General features: G+C 44.4%; 1 protein-coding gene across 1 annotated transcript in view; it reads left to right on the top strand.

Moving 5' to 3' along the window:
• DNAH7 (dynein, axonemal, heavy chain 7) overlaps positions 1–18844 on the top strand; it is a 151931-nt gene that overhangs the window by 39697 nt on the left and 93390 nt on the right. The window contains exons 20-28 of the mRNA XM_014541221.1: positions 1467–1665; positions 4226–4366; positions 6269–6481; positions 7824–7933; positions 11126–11294; positions 13742–13844; positions 13964–14091; positions 15416–15628; positions 18263–18361. Of these exons, the coding sequence (XP_014396707.1) occupies positions 1467–1665; positions 4226–4366; positions 6269–6481; positions 7824–7933; positions 11126–11294; positions 13742–13844; positions 13964–14091; positions 15416–15628; positions 18263–18361 (1375 nt within the window). The remainder of the gene's footprint in view (positions 1–1466; positions 1666–4225; positions 4367–6268; positions 6482–7823; positions 7934–11125; positions 11295–13741; positions 13845–13963; positions 14092–15415; positions 15629–18262; positions 18362–18844) is intronic.

Genomic DNA, 18844 nt, shown 5'->3' with positions numbered 1-18844 from the left:
TTCCTTCCTTCCTTCCTTCCTTCCTTCCTTCCTTCCTTCCTCCCTTCCTTTCTTTCTTTCAATACATTTTTATTGATTTCAGAGAAGAAGGGAGAGAGAGAGAGAGAGAGAGAGAGAGAGAGAAATATCAATGATGAGAGAGAATCATTGACCGGCTGGCTGCGTCCTGCACACCTCCTACTGGGGATCGAGCATTGCAACCCCAGGCATGTGCCCCGACCGGGAATCGAACCCTGACCTCCTGGTTCTTAGGTTGACGCTCAACCCCTGAGCCACGCCGGCTGGGCTCGCCACTCTATTTAAAATGGAAACCCTGCCAGCACTCCCTGGCCACCTCTCCTGGCCTGCCTTCTCGGCCTTCTCGACCTTCTCTTCCTTCGGCATCCTTCGTGCCATCAGTCTCAGTGCGTACTGCACTGGAGCTGTTCACTGATTTCCTCTAACTGTTACAGCGGTTCTCAACCTGTGGGTCGCGACCCCTTTGGCGGTCGAACGACCCTTTCACAGGGGTCACTGAAGACCATCCTGCATATCAGATATTTACATTACGATTCATAACAGTGGCAACATTACTGTTACGAAGTAGCAATGAAAATAATTTTATGGTTGGGTCACAACATGAGGAACGGTATTTAAAGGGCCAGAAGGTTGAGAACCACTGCGTCTAACAGAATACACGCTCCATCACAGCAGAGGTTTCTGACTGCTTTTTCCCCCAGTGTGGAGTCCCGATTCCTTAAAGGAATATATAGCACATAACAAACCAGCAGTGAATAGATATTTGCTAAACAAATTAATTTGGTGCTGTATCTTCCAAGTAAGAGATGAGTATTTTAGACAAAAAGATCGATTTAGGCTCAGATTCCCATCTGAGACTTTATCGCTGCTTCTTTATTGCCCACTTGAAAGAGGTAGTCGATTGGTTACTGGTAATGTGCCAAAAGTGAGGGCTTTGGTCAGTTCCAACGATATCACAATGAGGAGACCGAAGTTGGGTAGCTTCAAAGCAGCTGGTTTATAAACTGTAAAGTACTTAAGGCACTAAACCTAGTTCATGTTTTGCAGGACGTCTCTGAAGACCCCAGTTGAAAGGGCAACTTTTGTGCATCTGACGATTTTTCAGATCCGTGTGTTATCTCTTAGTCAAGATTCGCTTGCTCCTTACGTTACTTTTAAATCTTTCGATTCATTGTGTTGGAAACAAAGCCCCCTGGACATCTCCGCTGCAGCGCGACTTAGAGCTGTAATTTTACGGACCCTGGTTGTTGAATTAGTGCTGACCTCCCCCTGGACGCTGTCATCCACGCAGGCAGGGCCTGTGTCTTTTCTCTCTCAGCCCTTTATCTCCCGCAGCCTCTAGGAGCCTCAGACACGGTGCACGTTGGTGAATTTGGAAAGAGGATTGGTACACAAAGAACGGCCATCGCTCAGTTTATTGTCTTACATGCGTGTGTTTCCCCTGTCAGGGTGCAGCCTCACCTGAAGAAATGTTTCGAAGGCATCGCCAGGGTGGAGTTTACGGAGACTTTAGACATCACGCACATGAAGAGCAGCGAGAACGAGGTGGTGGAGCTCATCGAGACCATTTCCACAGTGAAGGCCAGAGGCCAAGTGGAAAAGTGGTTGGTTGAGTTAGAGAGAGTGATGATCAGATCCATCCAAAAGGTAGCTGGCCGCGTTCATTGTTTCTAGTGAAGATGATAGAAGGCTAATGTGTCACCGATAAATGCGCTGTTGGAAACTGAGTCAGGGGTTACCACTTCAACTCTAATACATCGCTCAAAGACCAGGCAATGGTCTGTGACATCATTTAGTAGCGACCCCCTTGACAAGTGGGACCAAGTGCCATCCATCCCAGAGAAAACGTGGGTCGTAGTCACGAGCCTGTCTCACTTCGTACAGCCACATGCTGTGCTTCTGTCATGCACTAACACACGTGGGTCCACACCGTCTATCTTCAGACTCGTCTTAGAAGCCCCGCTCTCCAGCTTCCCATCCATCTCCTGGACGTGTAGGTTTCTGTGGTGAACCGTTTTGTTCTCTGCATACACAAAAGATGTACCCAAATGGTAGAAAGCCATAACATGTCCTGCAGTGGATGTGAACTTCATATTTTTCACATCACCTCATAAAGCACATGATCACCCCGCCATTTGTAATTATTTTTTTAGTGGAGAATTTCAAGTCATGGCCACAAACAGATATGGATTGAACACTTAAACTCACTCTTTACTATCCCGTGGACCTGGCACTCGGGTTCTCTATTGAGAATAAATATCACGGCCGAGCAGGAGAGCAGGAGGGCAAGGATGCAAAGGAAATAAGGCGTTAAGTTCCAACAGCAACGTTCATTACTTTTTCAGATCTCTCACACATTATTGGAAAAAGTAATTAGAATCTATATGTTTAATGGATATCACAAGTCTTAATGCTTCTTTCTCTTCTAAAACATGGTTTTAATATCTGCCTGCATACAGTTGTCCCAATAGATGTAAAATCTTTGGGGCAGTTTCCCATTTCTGCCTATTATAAATTAAATTCTAATGGACATGCTTACACATATAGCTTTGATTGGATTAGTTGTTTGCTCATGATAATTCTCATGTGGAGGACCAGTGGGCCCAAGAGGATGAGCTTGCATAGGCCTTGATAAGTAGTGACAAAGAGCATTCCCATTCTTGTAGCTGTTAGCGATGCAAATGAATTCCACTTGGACCACTACTGAGCAGCATTGCATCGGGGTATATGGCTGGTTAACTGATGTATGCAGTGAAGACTCACTATTTTAGACATATCTGATACTGTTTCAACTATTGTTTTCATTTTGTTTGTCAAAGTGCTTAAAGAAAATATTTCGGTTGCCCTTTTGGAGCATTAAAGCTGGGGTTGGCAAGGAATTGTGTAGGCAATATCTTCCCCAAATGTTCATGTGTAAGTTTGTGTTGGTGAAGTATGCAGGCAAATGCAGTATAAATGCACATAGGAGATATGTGTGTTACTTTTGTGGTGCTATATATATTTGTATATTTGAAAGACTACTGCATGCCTAAATGAAGTTAATTTTATGTCATTTGTAAATAATTTTAAAAGTCATATTCTTAGCACCTTTGCCCCTTTATCATTCTAGATTATCATGTCTTTAATGCAGCTTGCTACCCCCAAAATATACATAATTTATATATGGTTTACATATATTTCCTTGTATACATGGCATACAAAGATATAGTAATATATTTTACATTCAATACTATAGAACTTTATGTAGTCCTACTTCTCCTCATCCAATAGATATTTATTCCACTCTTGGTGTATCTCTACTCTGCCTTCTTTCCCCCACCTCTCAGTTGCTCATTTTTACCTGCTCTTTCTGTGGCTTCCTTGGCCTTTTCAACTCTATAGACATACTAGGTAGACTAGAAATCTAAAACGTTTTACCCATTCTTATATATTTCTCATAAAAATCCAATTTTGACATTCCCCCCCCCGAAATTCAAACATTAAAGTGGGTATCACCTCACAGATGATGTTACTATTTTTGATTGATCTAACAGATGAAAATGTCACCCACTGATGGCTGGTAGAATTGGATATATCAGTCCACTGAAAACATATATAGCAAAGCACATGAGGTAGACTTCCTGATTTTACGGTTCTCAACTCTCCATGAATGAATTATGCACTAGTCCCTGTCATCACCGCTGTGGGCCTCACACTATGGAATTGAGAGGGGGCGAAATCTGCAAACAAGGGGGGAACTTGAGAGAAATTGTGTGGTTTTCCTGATGGCCAGGTGCACAGATGCACATGGCTGAGTGGGGATCTGATTGGTTCAAAGAAAATCAGGACCTATGAATTTGATGGGTCTCATTTGGGAAGTATTTGAATTTATGTTTTACAGTAAAATTGCCTTATGCCTCTTCAATCCAAATGTATCTAGGATATTTTTGGCTACGGCTGGTCAAAGAAATATTTGACATAACGTGCTTCACACAAATTGATCCTGCACCAGCAAAACAAAATGCTACGTAATGTAGTTGTTTTACTCACAGGTATAGGAATTAACTTGAATTTAAAGAGTCTGGTCATGTGCTTTGTGTCTTTATATAATTGGCTAAGATGTAAAACATGGAACGGTAGGCCTTCATCTGTTGGCATTTAGCTCTTCATTGGATAGCATATTCAGGTGTGAAACTGTTCACCTTTAGCCTTTTTTTTTTTCAATTAGGTCATTAAATCTGCCATCATTGCCTATACACAATATGAGCGGATTAAGTGGGTGAGGGTCTGGCCTGGACAGACGGTGCTCTGTGTGTCCCAGACCTACTGGACAACCGAAGTCCAAGCAGCTATTTCGAAAGGGCAAGAGGTGAGCTTTTCCAGCCCCCAGGCTCGTCAGCATTTTTCCAACAATTACTAGAAAGAAACACAATCCACCCAAAAAGTCAAGGTACTGGAGTCTCAATCTTGTTATATACATTTTTGTACCTTTAAAAATAAAGTCACATTGGGACTGAGGAACTTCCGAAACTCAGAAAGGATAATTCTCTTTAATGTCTGGAGTAAAGCTACCCTATGAAGACCAGGTATCGGGCTCATTTAGACTATTTTAATCTTTATTTTTCATGCACTGCTTTTGAGTAAATCATGATTAATATTTTGAATGATGCTTGATTTGAAATATTCTAATACATTGGGTCTATTAATTTAGTAACACTATTCATTACTAAACTCATATTTAATACCATTTATGACTAAATTCATATTAGTAATTAATTAGTAGCCCCCTGGACTTCCCTCCTTACTTGCTGGCCCCCAAACCATTCTCTTTATCACTCACCACCACAGGGAAATAGTGTGTGTGTGTGTGGGGGGGGGGGGGGGCAGAGAAGCAAATCAGCCAACTTTACCGGCATCTTCCAGTTACTTTTTTCATTTCGAATGTAGTGTTTATCAAACCTCCTCCCCTCTGTCCAACGTGTTTTTTCCGGGCCGACTCCCAGAAGGCTGGCACAGGTAGGAGTTGCGGTAGAGCACCGAGGTGTTCGCTGTAATCCTTTTATGCTTCTGCAAACGCCAAGGGCAACTGGACTCTCAAGGGACAGGTCATGTAGGTGACAACCTTCTCAGTGTGTCCTCTGCTCAAAACGGTCTGCTCTGCCGGTAGTTCTTACCTTGTTGTCTAGAGACATCGCTTTTTGGTTTACAACAACAATAATACCCGCTGATGCTGAGATGGAGTTCCTCGCACATCTGCTAGTGTATTCACACCCCCCCCCCCAGCACACTTACACACTCAGGTGATATGGTGCAGATATGGAGCCGTTCACAGAGCAAGCCATTGACAGCCTGTGCCTCAGGGTCACTCGCTCCACAGACGTGGGGGCCTCTGACCTCTGACGCGGGAGCCCACAAGACGTAGTAAGTCAGCCTGTTGCCATGTCCCTGGCCCGCTCGCCCTCTCCCACTGGGCGCTGTGGTGCCCTCCTGGCTGCCTGATGGCATGAAATTAACTAAGCTTTACCTGTGCCCTGAAAAGCGAATGCTTTCTTTCTCCTCTGCTTGTGCTGGCCCTGGGGTGGGCTGCCCTTCTCCCTCTGCCTGCGGGTCTACCTGAGATGCTGGCATATGTCTCAGCATTCTCTGTGCTGGGGATGTCTCCCCTCACTAACGCGGGGTTCACGGTGGAAAGGGAGGACTCTGCTCGAGCAGCTGGAGGCTCTTGGCAGCCTGTGGAGGACTGGGCGCTTGGTGCCAGCACAGCACCAGGTTGGACCGTCACACTCCCAGAGCCTGTCACCCCAGCACCTGCTCCCATCGGGTTACTCAGCGAGCGGTGACTGTGGACCTGGTGCCCGTGAGGCCTTCCAGGGGCGAGAACATGAACGAAGGGATCACGGAGTCAGAGCCTTGGGTGTCGCAAATGTGGATGTGGTGTTGAGTCAGGCTATCTTTGTACCCGTAGAAGGACCGAGGCGTGATAAAAGTATTTAATTCCAGATAGGGTTTATTTTGGCTGAATACCAGAGCAGTTAACTCCAGATTCATCAGCTCGCTGTGTAGAATGGTTTACAAGGAATACAATGTTAACAAAAATACTCTCACCTGATACCGCTGTGGTGAGAAAAATGGATTATTTGGAAATCACGTCATATGGAAAATCACGATAAAAATGTAGAAAACACTCTGTATACATGCGAATTCAAAGTGTTTGTTTTTTTTTTTAATAAACTCTGATCCTACTCAGTAATCATATCTTCTTTTCTTGCAGGCTCTTGAGGAATACTTGGAAAAATGTAACAGTCAAATTGATGATATTGTCACCTTGGTCCGCGGCAAATTGTCCAAGCAGAATCGCGTGACTCTGGGGGCCCTGGTGGTGCTGGATGTTCACGCCAGAGACGTCCTCACGTCCCTGGTTAATAAGAAAGTCAGTGATGAATCTGACTTTGAATGGTTAAGTCAGCTGAGGTACTACTGGCAGGTAAGTGATAGCACTGGATGTTACTACAAAGCCATTTCAGCGCCCGGCTTTGTAATTTGTGCTGCTCTCATGGAAATAGTATCAGCGACATAGGATTTTTTGCTGACAGTTGACTCTACCCAAGCAAGCGTTCTCCAGATTGAAGATTGAGGCAGCCAGAAACTCTATCTAAAACTGTATCTATATCTAATCCAGCTCCCCACAGCCAAATGTGTAGTTACATAGAGATATATAAACACATATAGACACACACAAATTATGAGTAATTATAAAAATGTACTCATTTTAAATGAGTCCTTATGCTTGCTGAATCTGCACAATGTTGAAACCAGTCAGTTGAGAGCTGCATTTATAGATGACTGGAGACATCTATGGAAAATGCAAATCAGACTGTTTCCGTCAGATTTAGTCATGAGAACTTTCTCTTGCTCATCAGTTGAAGGAACCAGAAACATCATCTGGGAGGAAGGCTTTCGTCAGGGCATCGGGTGGCTGGTGCTGGCAGCCCCGTTGGGAGGTAGATGAGCAGGGACGCTTGGTACCGGGGAAAAGGTTGGGCCTGTTGAGAGTGGGAAGAGAGAGCTCACGACCAGAGATGCGGACTCTAAAGTTCTCATCAGATTCTATTCGCTTATGTGAAAGGCTTGGGTGAAATGGGGCAAGAGGAGAGAAGATGCACGAACCGGAACCTGGAAAAATAGGAGAGAGGCAGAGTGTATAGTGGTGAGGGGCTTGGATGGCGGCCTCATTGTTTCAGGCCCTCCCCTGACCGGGTGTATGGCTGGGCAAGTTACCTGCTCTCTTTAAGCATCAGTTTTCTTATCTGTAAAATGGTGATCGTGAAAATACCCGCGCTACAGTAAAAATTAATTTAATAAATGGTCAAAACTATAGGAGAATAATGAGTGATCAGAAAGAGAAATTGTGAGAACAATCCCATTTACAGTTGCATCAAAAAGAATGAAATGCCTTGGAATAAAGTTAACCGAGGAGGTGAGGGACCCGTATACTGAAAACCAGAAGGCATTGATGAAAGGAACTGAAGAACGCACAAACAAATGTAAAAACCTTAATAAAAATAAAATTAAAAGTGTAAGCAACTTAAACAAAGAAAATACAGGAGAGATAAGGAATATATTTTCCAAAGATATTCTATAGGAAAAACTGAAGCCAATGACTTCAATTACATTGACAAGGAAATCAGATATTGAATTCTTCTACTGAATTAAATAAACTTTAAAGATGTTTATACGCTGGCTATTGCTTATAAAAGAGCTGGAGATTTCATGTTATCTGAAATCCTAATATTTGAGCTAACTTTATTTTATCTGCTCTCTCCTAGGACAATAATTTAGAAACAAAGATGATTAACGCCGGCTTGCGATACGGGTATGAGTACCTGGGCAACTCCCCGCGGCTGGTGATCACTCCGCTCACTGACCGATGTTACAGGCAAGCTCGTTAACTGCAGGGTCTGTTGGGGATAACTTTCACTCCTCACTAGACCACTTCCATCTGACAAAGTACCCAATTATTTTCTGCTCCGTAAACGTAGCCTGTGTTGCCTTTTCCTAGACCCTTAATTCTACTCCCAACTTGACCTTCAATGTCTCTTTCTCTGCTGCTTCCTCCTCTCCGGCCAGGAGCTCTGAGTATTGTCGGGTCTGGCTGTGGTGTCTTACGGTGTTCGCATCGCCTGTCGGTTCTTGAAACTTTCTGGCTCTTACTTTTGGATCATTTGAGACATCTCATTGCTTCCCCCGGAACATGGAGTTTTCCTCATGGTTTCCGGGGTGTTCTCGTCCGTCATGGCTGGCGGATGCCCAGGTCTGGACCCCCAGCCAAGGTCCCTCTTGTGAACTAGCCTCGCACATGCCTGCTGGACAGCTCCATCAGCCAGCTCACTCACATAGTTCTGTCATCCGTCTGCACAACGGAAGGTCTCTCACTACTTAACCTCAAGCTCCCATCGCCCATCTTCCAAATTATCTCAGATCCTGAACTAAACTTTGTTCTTTTTCGTTCAAAAAGTTACCTCGTTCATTGACTAAACCAGTCCCAGGGTGCAAGCAGAAAGCCATTTCGTTCTTTCTTATCCCTGTTCTTTTTAAACTTTGCTCTATCAAATATTGCTCCCCATTCCCCCTAGATGAAGAAAGCTGGGGGAGACTCCCCCATTTTTCTGGTTATTCAAAGATATTAATGAATAGTGGTTTTCTTTTTGTCAGATACTAAAGTCCAGTTAGGCCTCATCTCAAAGTTCTTATCTTTTATCTAATTTTAAACCTCCCTTCTCCACCCGCTCCAGGCTTACCCAGGCTCGGGGCCTGCATTTGGGAAGGTAAATGTGGGCCACCTTTCGTCACCTTTATCCCTGTCCTGAGCGCCGGTCCCGTGATCGCTGGTCTTTTGGCTCCTCCATTGCTGGGGGTTGATGGCGGAGGGCGAAGGCAAGGGAGCGGCGGGGGGCGGGGGGGGGGGGTCTATAGTGACATGTGTCTTGTATGACACTTGGTGTTGGCTCAAGCCCAGATGTGCTGATCTCTCAGAGGATCTTTATGTGGGTGCCTGGGACCCCCCTCCCCAGTCCCTGGCTTCTCCTTGCCTTCTCTGCAGGCTGCTGGGACTGTCCTTCAGCCTCTACCTGCACCCCCGCCCCCCCCCCACACACCTTTTCCGTGGGGTCTTCTCTGACCCGGGTGGGCCTCCTGCACGGGGTCCATGCCGAAGCCACAGCTCTGGATCCTTCCAGCGCCAACTGGATCCGGATCGAGGTCACCAGTGCCCCTGTCCTGCCAGCCCTGTGAGTGCATCTCTCACCCTACGGCCCCCTTTCCCGCTCTGCTGTACGGATGTGCTGCAGGGGCGCTCCCTGCTTTATTCACTTGTTATTTGTTATTGAATTTATTGGGGTGACATCGGTTAATAATAGGCCTCCAGTGTGCAGTTCAATAACACAGCATCGGTATATTGTATTGCGTGTTCACCATTCCATGTCAAGTCTCCTTCCGTCACCATTTACCCGCCTTGGCCCTCTCCTGTCTCCCCCACCCCCTTCCCTGCAGGCCATGTATTCTTCCGAGTCAGTGTTTTGATTTCTTTGGATATAGTCTCAGCAGTGGAATTGCTGGGTCATAAGACAGCTTCATTTTTAATTTTTGGAGGAAACGCCATCCTGTTGTCCACAGTGTCTGCCATTGGCTTTTCCATTTTGCCTCTTCTCCATTCTCTTTCTTCTTCTGTGTCTTGTTTTCTTATATTAGAGCTCCATATCTTTCTGTGTGATTTTCCCATTTTTACTTCCAAGTGCATAATTCTGTTTCTTTATGGTCGCTCCGCTATTTCACCTGTTCACTGAGTTTTTAAAAGTTCCATAATTATATTTTTGCTGCAAGCATTTAAAGTCGTCTCTTTTGTAAAATTGGCCTCGTTTTTTCTTACAATTTCCTGATGTCTATTGCTTTTCATATAAAATCTGCCTGAACAAACCACCGGGTGCGAAGGTGGCTGAGTGATGAGGTAACACTCCCAGGCCTCTGTCCGTGCGCCTTCACACTGCAGGTCTGGCTCTTCGCTCTGATCTCTTTCTCTCTCTCTCTCTCTCTCTCTCTCTCTCTCTCTCTCTCTCTCTCGTTTCCACCGGGAGCTCACTGCAGCAGGGGCTGCATCCCCATTGGTTCTTGCATGTTCTCGGCTGAGGGGGTGTCCACGTGGAGCAGTTTCACATTTCTGTCTGGAAGGCTCTTGGGTTTTCTCTGGTCCGGGTAACATCTAACGTTGCCTAGGACTGTGGGCTCCATCGTCATGAGTGATGTGCTTTCCTCAGGCCCCGTGTGCAGGGTGAGCTCCTGTCTCTTCTGCGGTGGGGTCTCTCTCTGCCTCCTCAGGGGGTGGGTGGCTGGGGTAACGTTAGTCCCATTCGAGACAGCGCAGCCCCCGGTTGACATGGGTGGGTCACTTCAGCTCCTCACCCTGCTCAGTTCTGAGGGCTTCTTTTTTAAAAAATATTTTTTTTATTGATTTCGGAGAGAAAGGGAGAGGGGGAGAGAGAGAGAGAAACATCCATGATGAGAGGGAATCATTGATCGGCTGCCTCCTGCACGCCCCACACTGAGGACCGAGCCTGCAACCTGGGCCTGTGCCCTGACCGGGAATAGAACCATGGCCTCCTGGTTCCTGGACTGATGCTCAACCACGGAGCCACGCCAGCCAGGCCGGGGGCTTCCTTTTCTGCTTCTGTGTGGATGTGTCTACGCTTGTGACAGGCAGATACCAAAGCAAAATGCCCCTAACTGCTTTTCCAGCTTTCCACTCCCTCTTCACTGGCCATTTTCTCTTCATTCTCGCAAAAATGCCCGCGTGGTGTCTTCCTTTACGCAGCATCTCCCTGTGCTTGCAGTAGCAGGGTGGGTGGCTCAGGATGAGCTGAGTTCTCCCTAGAAGAAGTCGGCATAGAATCTCAAACGTGAATTTGTTTAGATCGTGTCGTGTATACAGCTCTTCGGGAGTAAAATACAGTCACAGACAGAGCAATGCGCAAAGAGGAGGGGTTGGGAGGGCGGGAAGGGGTGCGGGAGGAGGAAGCGGGTTTGGCACGGGGACCTCTCACCTGGCTCCATGGATGGCTCCCTGCTTGCATTTCAGAACCCTGTTCGGAGCCCTGCACCTGCACCTCGGGGGGGCGCCCGAGGGCCCCGCGGGCACGGGGAAGACGGAAACCACCAAGGACTTGGCCAAGGCGGTGGCCAAGCAGTGTGTCGTGTTCAACTGCTCCGACGGGCTGGACTACCTGGCTTTAGGGAAATTCTTCAAGGTTTGCATCGACACCTCATCTTTTTCCTTTACAATGTGGTAGCTGCTCGGAGAGGGAGGCTGTTGATTATGGAACATGGTTGGGTGCAAGTAAAAGACATTGTCATTTAAGTAAAGTTAAGGGTAAAGTACCATCTCGGTGATTCTCAAGAGAAGCGGGGTTATACGAACACTTCCCTGGGAAGGAGGCCCGTCCCCCTCGCCAATCCTGCTCTGATGGCTCAGCATTGCTGATGGGAAGCCGGGTTGGGGGGTGGAATCGGGTTGGGGGGGGGGTCCCTTCAAGGCACTGGGCCAGGTGCAGGGCTTGAGAGCTGCTGTGTCAGGCGAAGGCTGTGGGACTCTGAAGACCTCTTTACCTGCAGACCTTGTCCTGAACAAGTTCTGGTTCAGGATTTACTCCTGTGGGCGCGTTCTAGTTCATCTGTTTTGTTGAACTTAAAAATCCACGTGGTTGTTTTTCTCCTGATTCTGATCGGGAAGCCCACCCTCCTGAGTTTGTAAGACTGCAAAAGGGGCCTAAGATGTAAAGTCTCTAAAGCCGTGAGCAGCTCGTCATCCCTCACACTGTTAGGTGGTGCAATTGAACACAGAATTCTCCATTTGGGATTATGGGCTCTGTTTGTTTGTTTTATTTCTATTTTTTTTCCTGTAATTTTCAAAGTACATTTTAAAAATTCTGTAATCCTTACTTTTCTGAATTTCTCCAGAAGATGTTAACATTTAAAAAAATAATGAAACGAACACAAAAGAATATACCAATTCTACCCCATACAGTAAACTGCTCCTGAATGAAATATGGCCTGGTCATTTTGGCTGTTGTTGTTAGTCCTTACACAAGGATATTTTTCCACTGAATTTTAGAGAGAGTAGAAGGGAGGGGGAAAGACAGAGAGAGAGAAACATTGATGTGAGAGAGACACATCAATTGGTTGCCTCCGGTATGCATCCTGACCAGGGCACGGATGGAGCCTGCAACCCAGATACGTGCCCTTGAGCAGGAATCGAACCCGGGACCTTCGGTCCAAAGGCCAGTGCTCTATCCACTGAGCTAAACTGGCCAGGACCGTACAAACTTGGAGTATAAAAAGTCTCTACATTTGTGATGTTGAAATAATTAGAATAAGAGTTTTTTAAGTCAAAATTATAATGAATAAAATGCCAAGAAAGCATTTGAATGACCAATTGCTGCTGTTATCATCCTCTATAATGATATACAACCTTGTTGTAATGATTATTTAAGAAAGAAATAGCAAATCTATCTGTTAGATTTGCATACCAGACGGTTGCATATTTCTAAATGTTGAAAGAAACATCTGGCATGTGTTACTCAATTTTTTAATCCATATAATGGTATTCTTAATTCTTTAATTTAGATTCGTACACTGAATAGTATTAACTTTGCTTATCAGTAAATATGTATTGATTGTAGGGACACTTTGTGTTAGGATTAGCTTATGCTGAACAATGGGCGTACAAAATAAAAAAGACACGGGTGTTGGCATTAAGAACCTCACAGCCCGTATAACTGAATATGTGGCTTCGTAAGCATCCTGTTCTTTGTGATTCTAAGCCTTTTACTATAGCATGTACTAGAGACTGGGTCACGGATAGAATTTTCTAGATAATGAATATGAACATTCTTTGACATGCACAGAGTTCATATTTCCTCCAGTGTGGCTCCGTAGAGGGAGCCGTGTACACATCCCAGTCCAGCCGCCGCTAGCTGTGCGGACTCATTCCAATCGCTTAACGCCTTGTGTGACGCAGCCTCAGCTTCCTTACAGAAATGTGGACGCAAAGTGCCATGCGTCCTCCTGGCGCACCCCTGGTTCTCAGTGCAACGCGCCCACATACATACACAGCCTCTGTCGAATGTACATTCAACAGATATATGTGAAATAAAACTTTTAAAAAATGAGTCTGAATTTGGACTGAGCTACTCTGACTTGATTTTCCAGTTTTTCCTTAGGACCGAACAGCACACCTGAGTGAGGTGGCTGTGAGCTGGGATGGCGGATGAGGGCCACACACTGTGCTAGTTGGCCTTTAAGGTCCTCAGGCCACAGGGCAGTCTCTGGCACCCGCAGTCATCTCATTTAGAGGATTCTCACAGCCCATCCTATAGAGTCCATGCGGAAAAGGCAAATAAAATCCATTAGCCAATAAATTAAGAAAGGCTTTGAAACTAAAGGTGTCCATCTAAATGCTAAAAAATATACAGAAAGTAAACAAAAAATCAATTGGAAAATTTCTCCAATTGATCAAACCCTTTATTCATGCATAATCATGAATTTGGTCATAAGAAAAGCCATCTCTAAAGATAAAGGTGAATAGCTATTTCCTTGATAGATATTAAATCCTTGAACAGATGGGGTGAAAATGCAACATTTCAATGCAATGTTTCGTCAGATAAAATTGAAAAATTTCATTCCTGTTTTCTCCCAGGGACTGCTATCTTGCGGAGCCTGGGCTTGCTTTGATGAGTTTAACAGAATCGATTTGGAAGTACTTTCTGTGGTGGCTCAACAAATTCTTACTATCCAGAGAGGTAACGGGCTGGTTTGCCATTGTGTGAGGGGGAAAAAGCAGAGCGACGGGAGGTGAGGGATGGCACCAGTCACACTCACACGTGGGATCGCTCAGTCATCTCACTCTGATCACCTGCAGGCATTAACGCAGGGGCGGACACACTGGTATTTGAAGGAACAGAACTAAAACTGGACCCCACGTGCGCTGTCTTTATCACCATGAACCCTGGGTACGCCGGGCGCTCAGAGCTGCCAGATAATCTGAAGGTACACAAAGGGCGACTATGTCACCCAAGTCCTTCCTATAATTTACAATCAATACATAAAAACAAAGAACACGCTATCCTTGAATTTTATGCAAAACATTTGCTTTTAGGTGTCATATTTAACTTTTAGAAAATAATTTTTTAAAGCTGTGAGGACCTTTAGAAAATGAATGTGCAAACCAGAAAGAGTTTCCAAAACTTGTATTTAAAATTTGTGGTAATTATAGGAAATACAGGAAATAATGAAAAGGTGCCCATTCTACTGCTTGCTATATTGTACCCTCCGATTTTAAATGTCTTTCAAAATGTTAATTTTAAATGCTGAAATCAGACACTTGTGTATACGGGGTGTTTTTTTCCCCAAGAGTCTATTATAGCACAAGCATTTTCCTTTCTTTATAAACATAATTCTATAAATTTACTGAACTACATAGCTTACTGTTGGACATTTATGTTGCTTTTAGTTTTCCGGCATAGTAAATAATATTGCAATGGGCAGTTTTTACTTAAGTCTTTTCTCTGTTTTAAAATATTTCCTTAGGGTGAGTCATAGGACAAAGAGCAATGTTGCTAAATTGCCTTCTAACACAGGTTGAAACAATTTACATCCCACAGCAACTCACAATTCTCATTAATTCCCAAGCCCCATTTTTTAAAATTTTTTTTAAAAAAAATAGCAATACACTTTTCCAGTTGAATAGATGAGGATCTTCACTTTCCCAGTGGCTGCATGTTTATGGCTGGTGCATAGAGAGCAGTGGTGAGGAAGAATGAGGTGGTAATTGCGGCTCCAAACCCACCTTCCGGCTCTCGAGCCTGTGTTCCTGCCACCCCGGACGCCAGCGCTTCCGCTCCATCCAGATGAGTCCCAGGCCCTTCCCCATGACAGGCCGCCTCCCCAGAGGAACAGCACATGGTTGATACTTTGACATTCGTGTTAATGAACAATTCACGAAAGATTTAAGTAGGATAGAGATTTGACAACATGAATTGACCAACAAAATAAGACCCGAAGCACGGAGGCACGGAGCAGACTGACACACCTCGGTGTGGAGTTGGGGGGACAGGAAGAGAGAAACCAGAGAACTTACAGACTTACATGCAGAGCCCGTGGACACGGGCAACAGGGTGGTGAAGACCTGGAGGGGGGGGGAGGGGGATGGGAGACTGTTTTTACCGATATAGTGTTTTTGCCTATATGATTTGGACGCTGTCATTTCATCATGTTGCTGAAGAGCTATGAGACTGTAACAGCCTGTGAAATGAGGAGTGGGTTCCCCTTCATGATGGCCTTTTTAAAAGCACGTCGTCCTGCACTCCCGCAGGCCCTCTTCCGGACAGTAGCCATGATGGTGCCCGACTATGCCATGATCGCCGAAATAGTCCTGTATTCCTGTGGGTTCGTCACGGCGCGGCCGCTGTCGGTGAAGATCGTGGCTACTTACCGCCTGTGCTCAGAGCAGCTGTCCTCGCAGCACCACTATGACTACGGCATGAGGGCCGTGAAGTCGGTGCTCACCGCCGCGGGCAACCTGAAGGTAGGGAGCCGCCTTGACTTTCACTGTCAGCTCCCTCCTTGTGAATTTCAGGGCCACGTGTCTCCCCGGAGTTCCAGTGACTCGATGTGTCATCGACTGAAAAACATTCAGTTACTGTACTGAAAAGTTGATCCTTTGCCCACGTGAAAAGGGGAATTTTACGATGTGTAAAACTTGAGACATGCAATTCTTAGTGATTTGAGTTCTGTTCCACAATTTTAAATGTAGAAACTAGGAACCACCAAGGAGTTTAATTCTTTGTGGCTGAGAAATATTCTGAAGGCTTTCATGCTACCTAAACATGTATAGCTTTAAAGGAAGTAATATATAATTAATTCACACAAAAGTCCCTGAACATTGTCACTTAATGTAATTACACCATTGCAACTAACGGAAGACTAACAGGAAGAGATTTGCAATATCATGTTTGCATGTTAAAATGGTATGAATCACAAGTATAGATGGAAAACCCAAGTATTTTAGGACATGGGTAACTTTTCGTTGGTAGCATCTTGTGGAACCATGAAATATGACTGTGCATTAGTTCTTTATGAAAGCAAGCAAGATAGGCTATAGTGAACAGACAAATGCAAGCTGTGACCTTGGCATTTACACCATTTCCACATTCATGATTTGTAAAAGATAAAGATTTAAAAATATATCCTACGTGATTAAGAACAGTGGTATGCATTTTTATCTTCTAAAATAATGTTACCGAGAATCCTGATATATAGTGGTGCTATCCTATTTTGCATTAGCCTAATATGTCATTGTTTGTGTTTGTTTTTTGCGATAAACAAATGCAACTAGAAGCCACAGTTTGTATTAACCTGGCGTGTCATGATTGCACTGTGGTCAGATAATGGGGAAGATAATGCATGTCCTCGGGTATATCACTGCTGTCATCCTGACTATGGAACTGAGCTATTAAGGCTCCACAGCAACCGAATCCCATCCTCCCCTGTCCAAAGCGCATTTAGAATCATTGAACGTGTTGCCTTGAATATTTTGAAGTTTGTTTCTGTTACATCAGGAAACGATGTAAACATTTGCTTTAAAATAATAGCCTCTCAAATAACAAAATAAACTTCTGACGCTTCCTCATCTGTGTGTGGTCAGATGGCTCCAAAGACAGCGTTCCCGTGAGCGGGACTGGCTGTGGCACTGGGAGCCCTGGAGATGCGGAGGCCCTGACCTTGACTGCCAGGCATCACTGGCCTGTTAGGCTCCAGCCGTTAAGGAGGGACATGGAATTTATTAGGCAGAAAGATTCTAAAGAACAGGCAGAGGGTCCTGGGAAATTAAATGCAAGATGATAGGAGAACCTTTGAGTGAGATGTTGAGCGAAGTATTGACGCCGGAAGAAATAATTCTGTGTTCAGATTTCTGTGAATTATTTGAACCTAATGGGCAGGAGCAACCTGGGAAATTAAATGCAAGATGATAGGAGAACCTTTGGAGTGAGATGTTGAGCGAAGTATTGACGCTGGAAGAAATAATTCTGTGTTCGGATTTCTGTGAATTATTTGAACCTAATGGGCAGGTTCCAAGTCCAACCGGTAAACTGTGGATTTACCACAGGTGTTTTGGAATTGAATGTAAGTTTTCTGAAATACCCTCTATTTAGGTGACTTGGCACATGAACCAGCCATCTCCCTTCTGTCTGGCAGAAACTAACACATGTCTGTATTCAGCTCTCAGCCAGCATGCTGCTCCCTGGCCCACCCCAAACACACGCACACACTATGTTATCAGACGAGCTGTATTCATTTACCCAGAGAGAGTTTGCTTGTTCCCCATTCTGAAGCCAGTTGGTATGTTCCTGTTATTATGTCATTTAATTAAATGTCAAGGAAATAGATGATATACCAACGTGAAGAGTTTTGTTTTTATGAAAACAAAGTTCATTGTTCAAGAAAGATTCAGTAAGATGAAAGGCTAAAAAAAAAACAACCCATGAATTTGAATTAGGCATAGAAAGTAAAGTATATAAGACTGGAAAAAAAACAACCTTAAAAATGGATAAGGATGCTACACTTAGATTGTCTCACAAGTACCCAAAGAGCTTCGTCTTCTTTAAAAAACAAAACCTGACACCACAAATCTGATGGAGCGGATGATGCATCATTGATGTATTTTTTGGAAGAAAATTGGTGCCAAACTCTACACTCAGAGAAAAGGCTTTGGCTTCAAAATATGGGCAAATACTAGTAACTGAATGTTTATATGTTTCAAATTTAAATGCATCTTTTAGAAATGATTGCCCACTTTTAGTGACTGTTTCCACTTAACCAACCCATCGCTGGTCTTGAATGTATAGGACAAGCAAGCTCTTACCCAATAGGGAGTCAGTGGCTCCTCCCACACTGTATTGAATTCATGCCCATAGCCTTTAACTTAGAGCATCTGTGAAGAGGTAGTTAGTCCAACCCATGTTTTCATGACTAGTAGAGAATTCAACAAGAATAAAGGTCAGTTTCTAAAATTAATAACTATCCAGCTAAATGCAAATGGTTCATAATTATGCATGGGCTTAAATGGCCTCTTGGGCCCGTGTGCTTGTGTACCTGTGTGAAAATGTAGGGGCGCAAGTTAACAAATTCTGGCATCATCATGAGTATATCTTTCTTTCAGCTGAAATATCCACATGAAAATGAAGAAATTTTGCTGCTTAGATCCATTATTGATGTAAATCTGCCAAAATTTTTGTCCCATGATTTACCGCTCTTTGAGGTAAGAACATTTATTATCCTAATGTAGCAACATTCTCCTAGCCATGTGCTCATCAAATGGCCGAGTGGGCAACTCCCTGGGAAACTTCCTCTTCAGAAAGCAATGGTCTGGCCAGAGAAACACAGATCATTCCACGTGTGTGTGAAGGGTGTTTAGCTAACATTGCTTCAGATGACTTTTAACAACTTGGGATTTTAAAAGAGTACTTTTATGAAAACCACACAGTGTAATGAGCACACACAAGCTACAAGATGTGTTTGCTTATAAACGACACTAGAATGTAGGGTCTGTGAAGGGAAGTCATCGGTCTAACACAGCTCCGACCCCCTTCACAGAATAGGGACTTGGTAATTGTTGCTAAACTAGTGATTGAGGGAATAAAAAACAAATACATAAATAAGCTTAATTTCTTTGAAAGCATGCCATAGCCTTTATGAAATTGTTTTTTTCAGGATGATTTAAGATAAGAGCTAAGCTTGTTAA

This window comes from Myotis brandtii, unplaced genomic scaffold (genome assembly GCF_000412655.1).
Source record: "Myotis brandtii unplaced genomic scaffold, ASM41265v1 scaffold1067, whole genome shotgun sequence".
Lineage (NCBI taxonomy): Eukaryota > Metazoa > Chordata > Mammalia > Chiroptera > Vespertilionidae > Myotis > Myotis brandtii.
The sequence above is the reverse complement of the archived record's forward strand: the minus strand, read 5'-3'. Positions and strand labels throughout refer to the sequence as shown.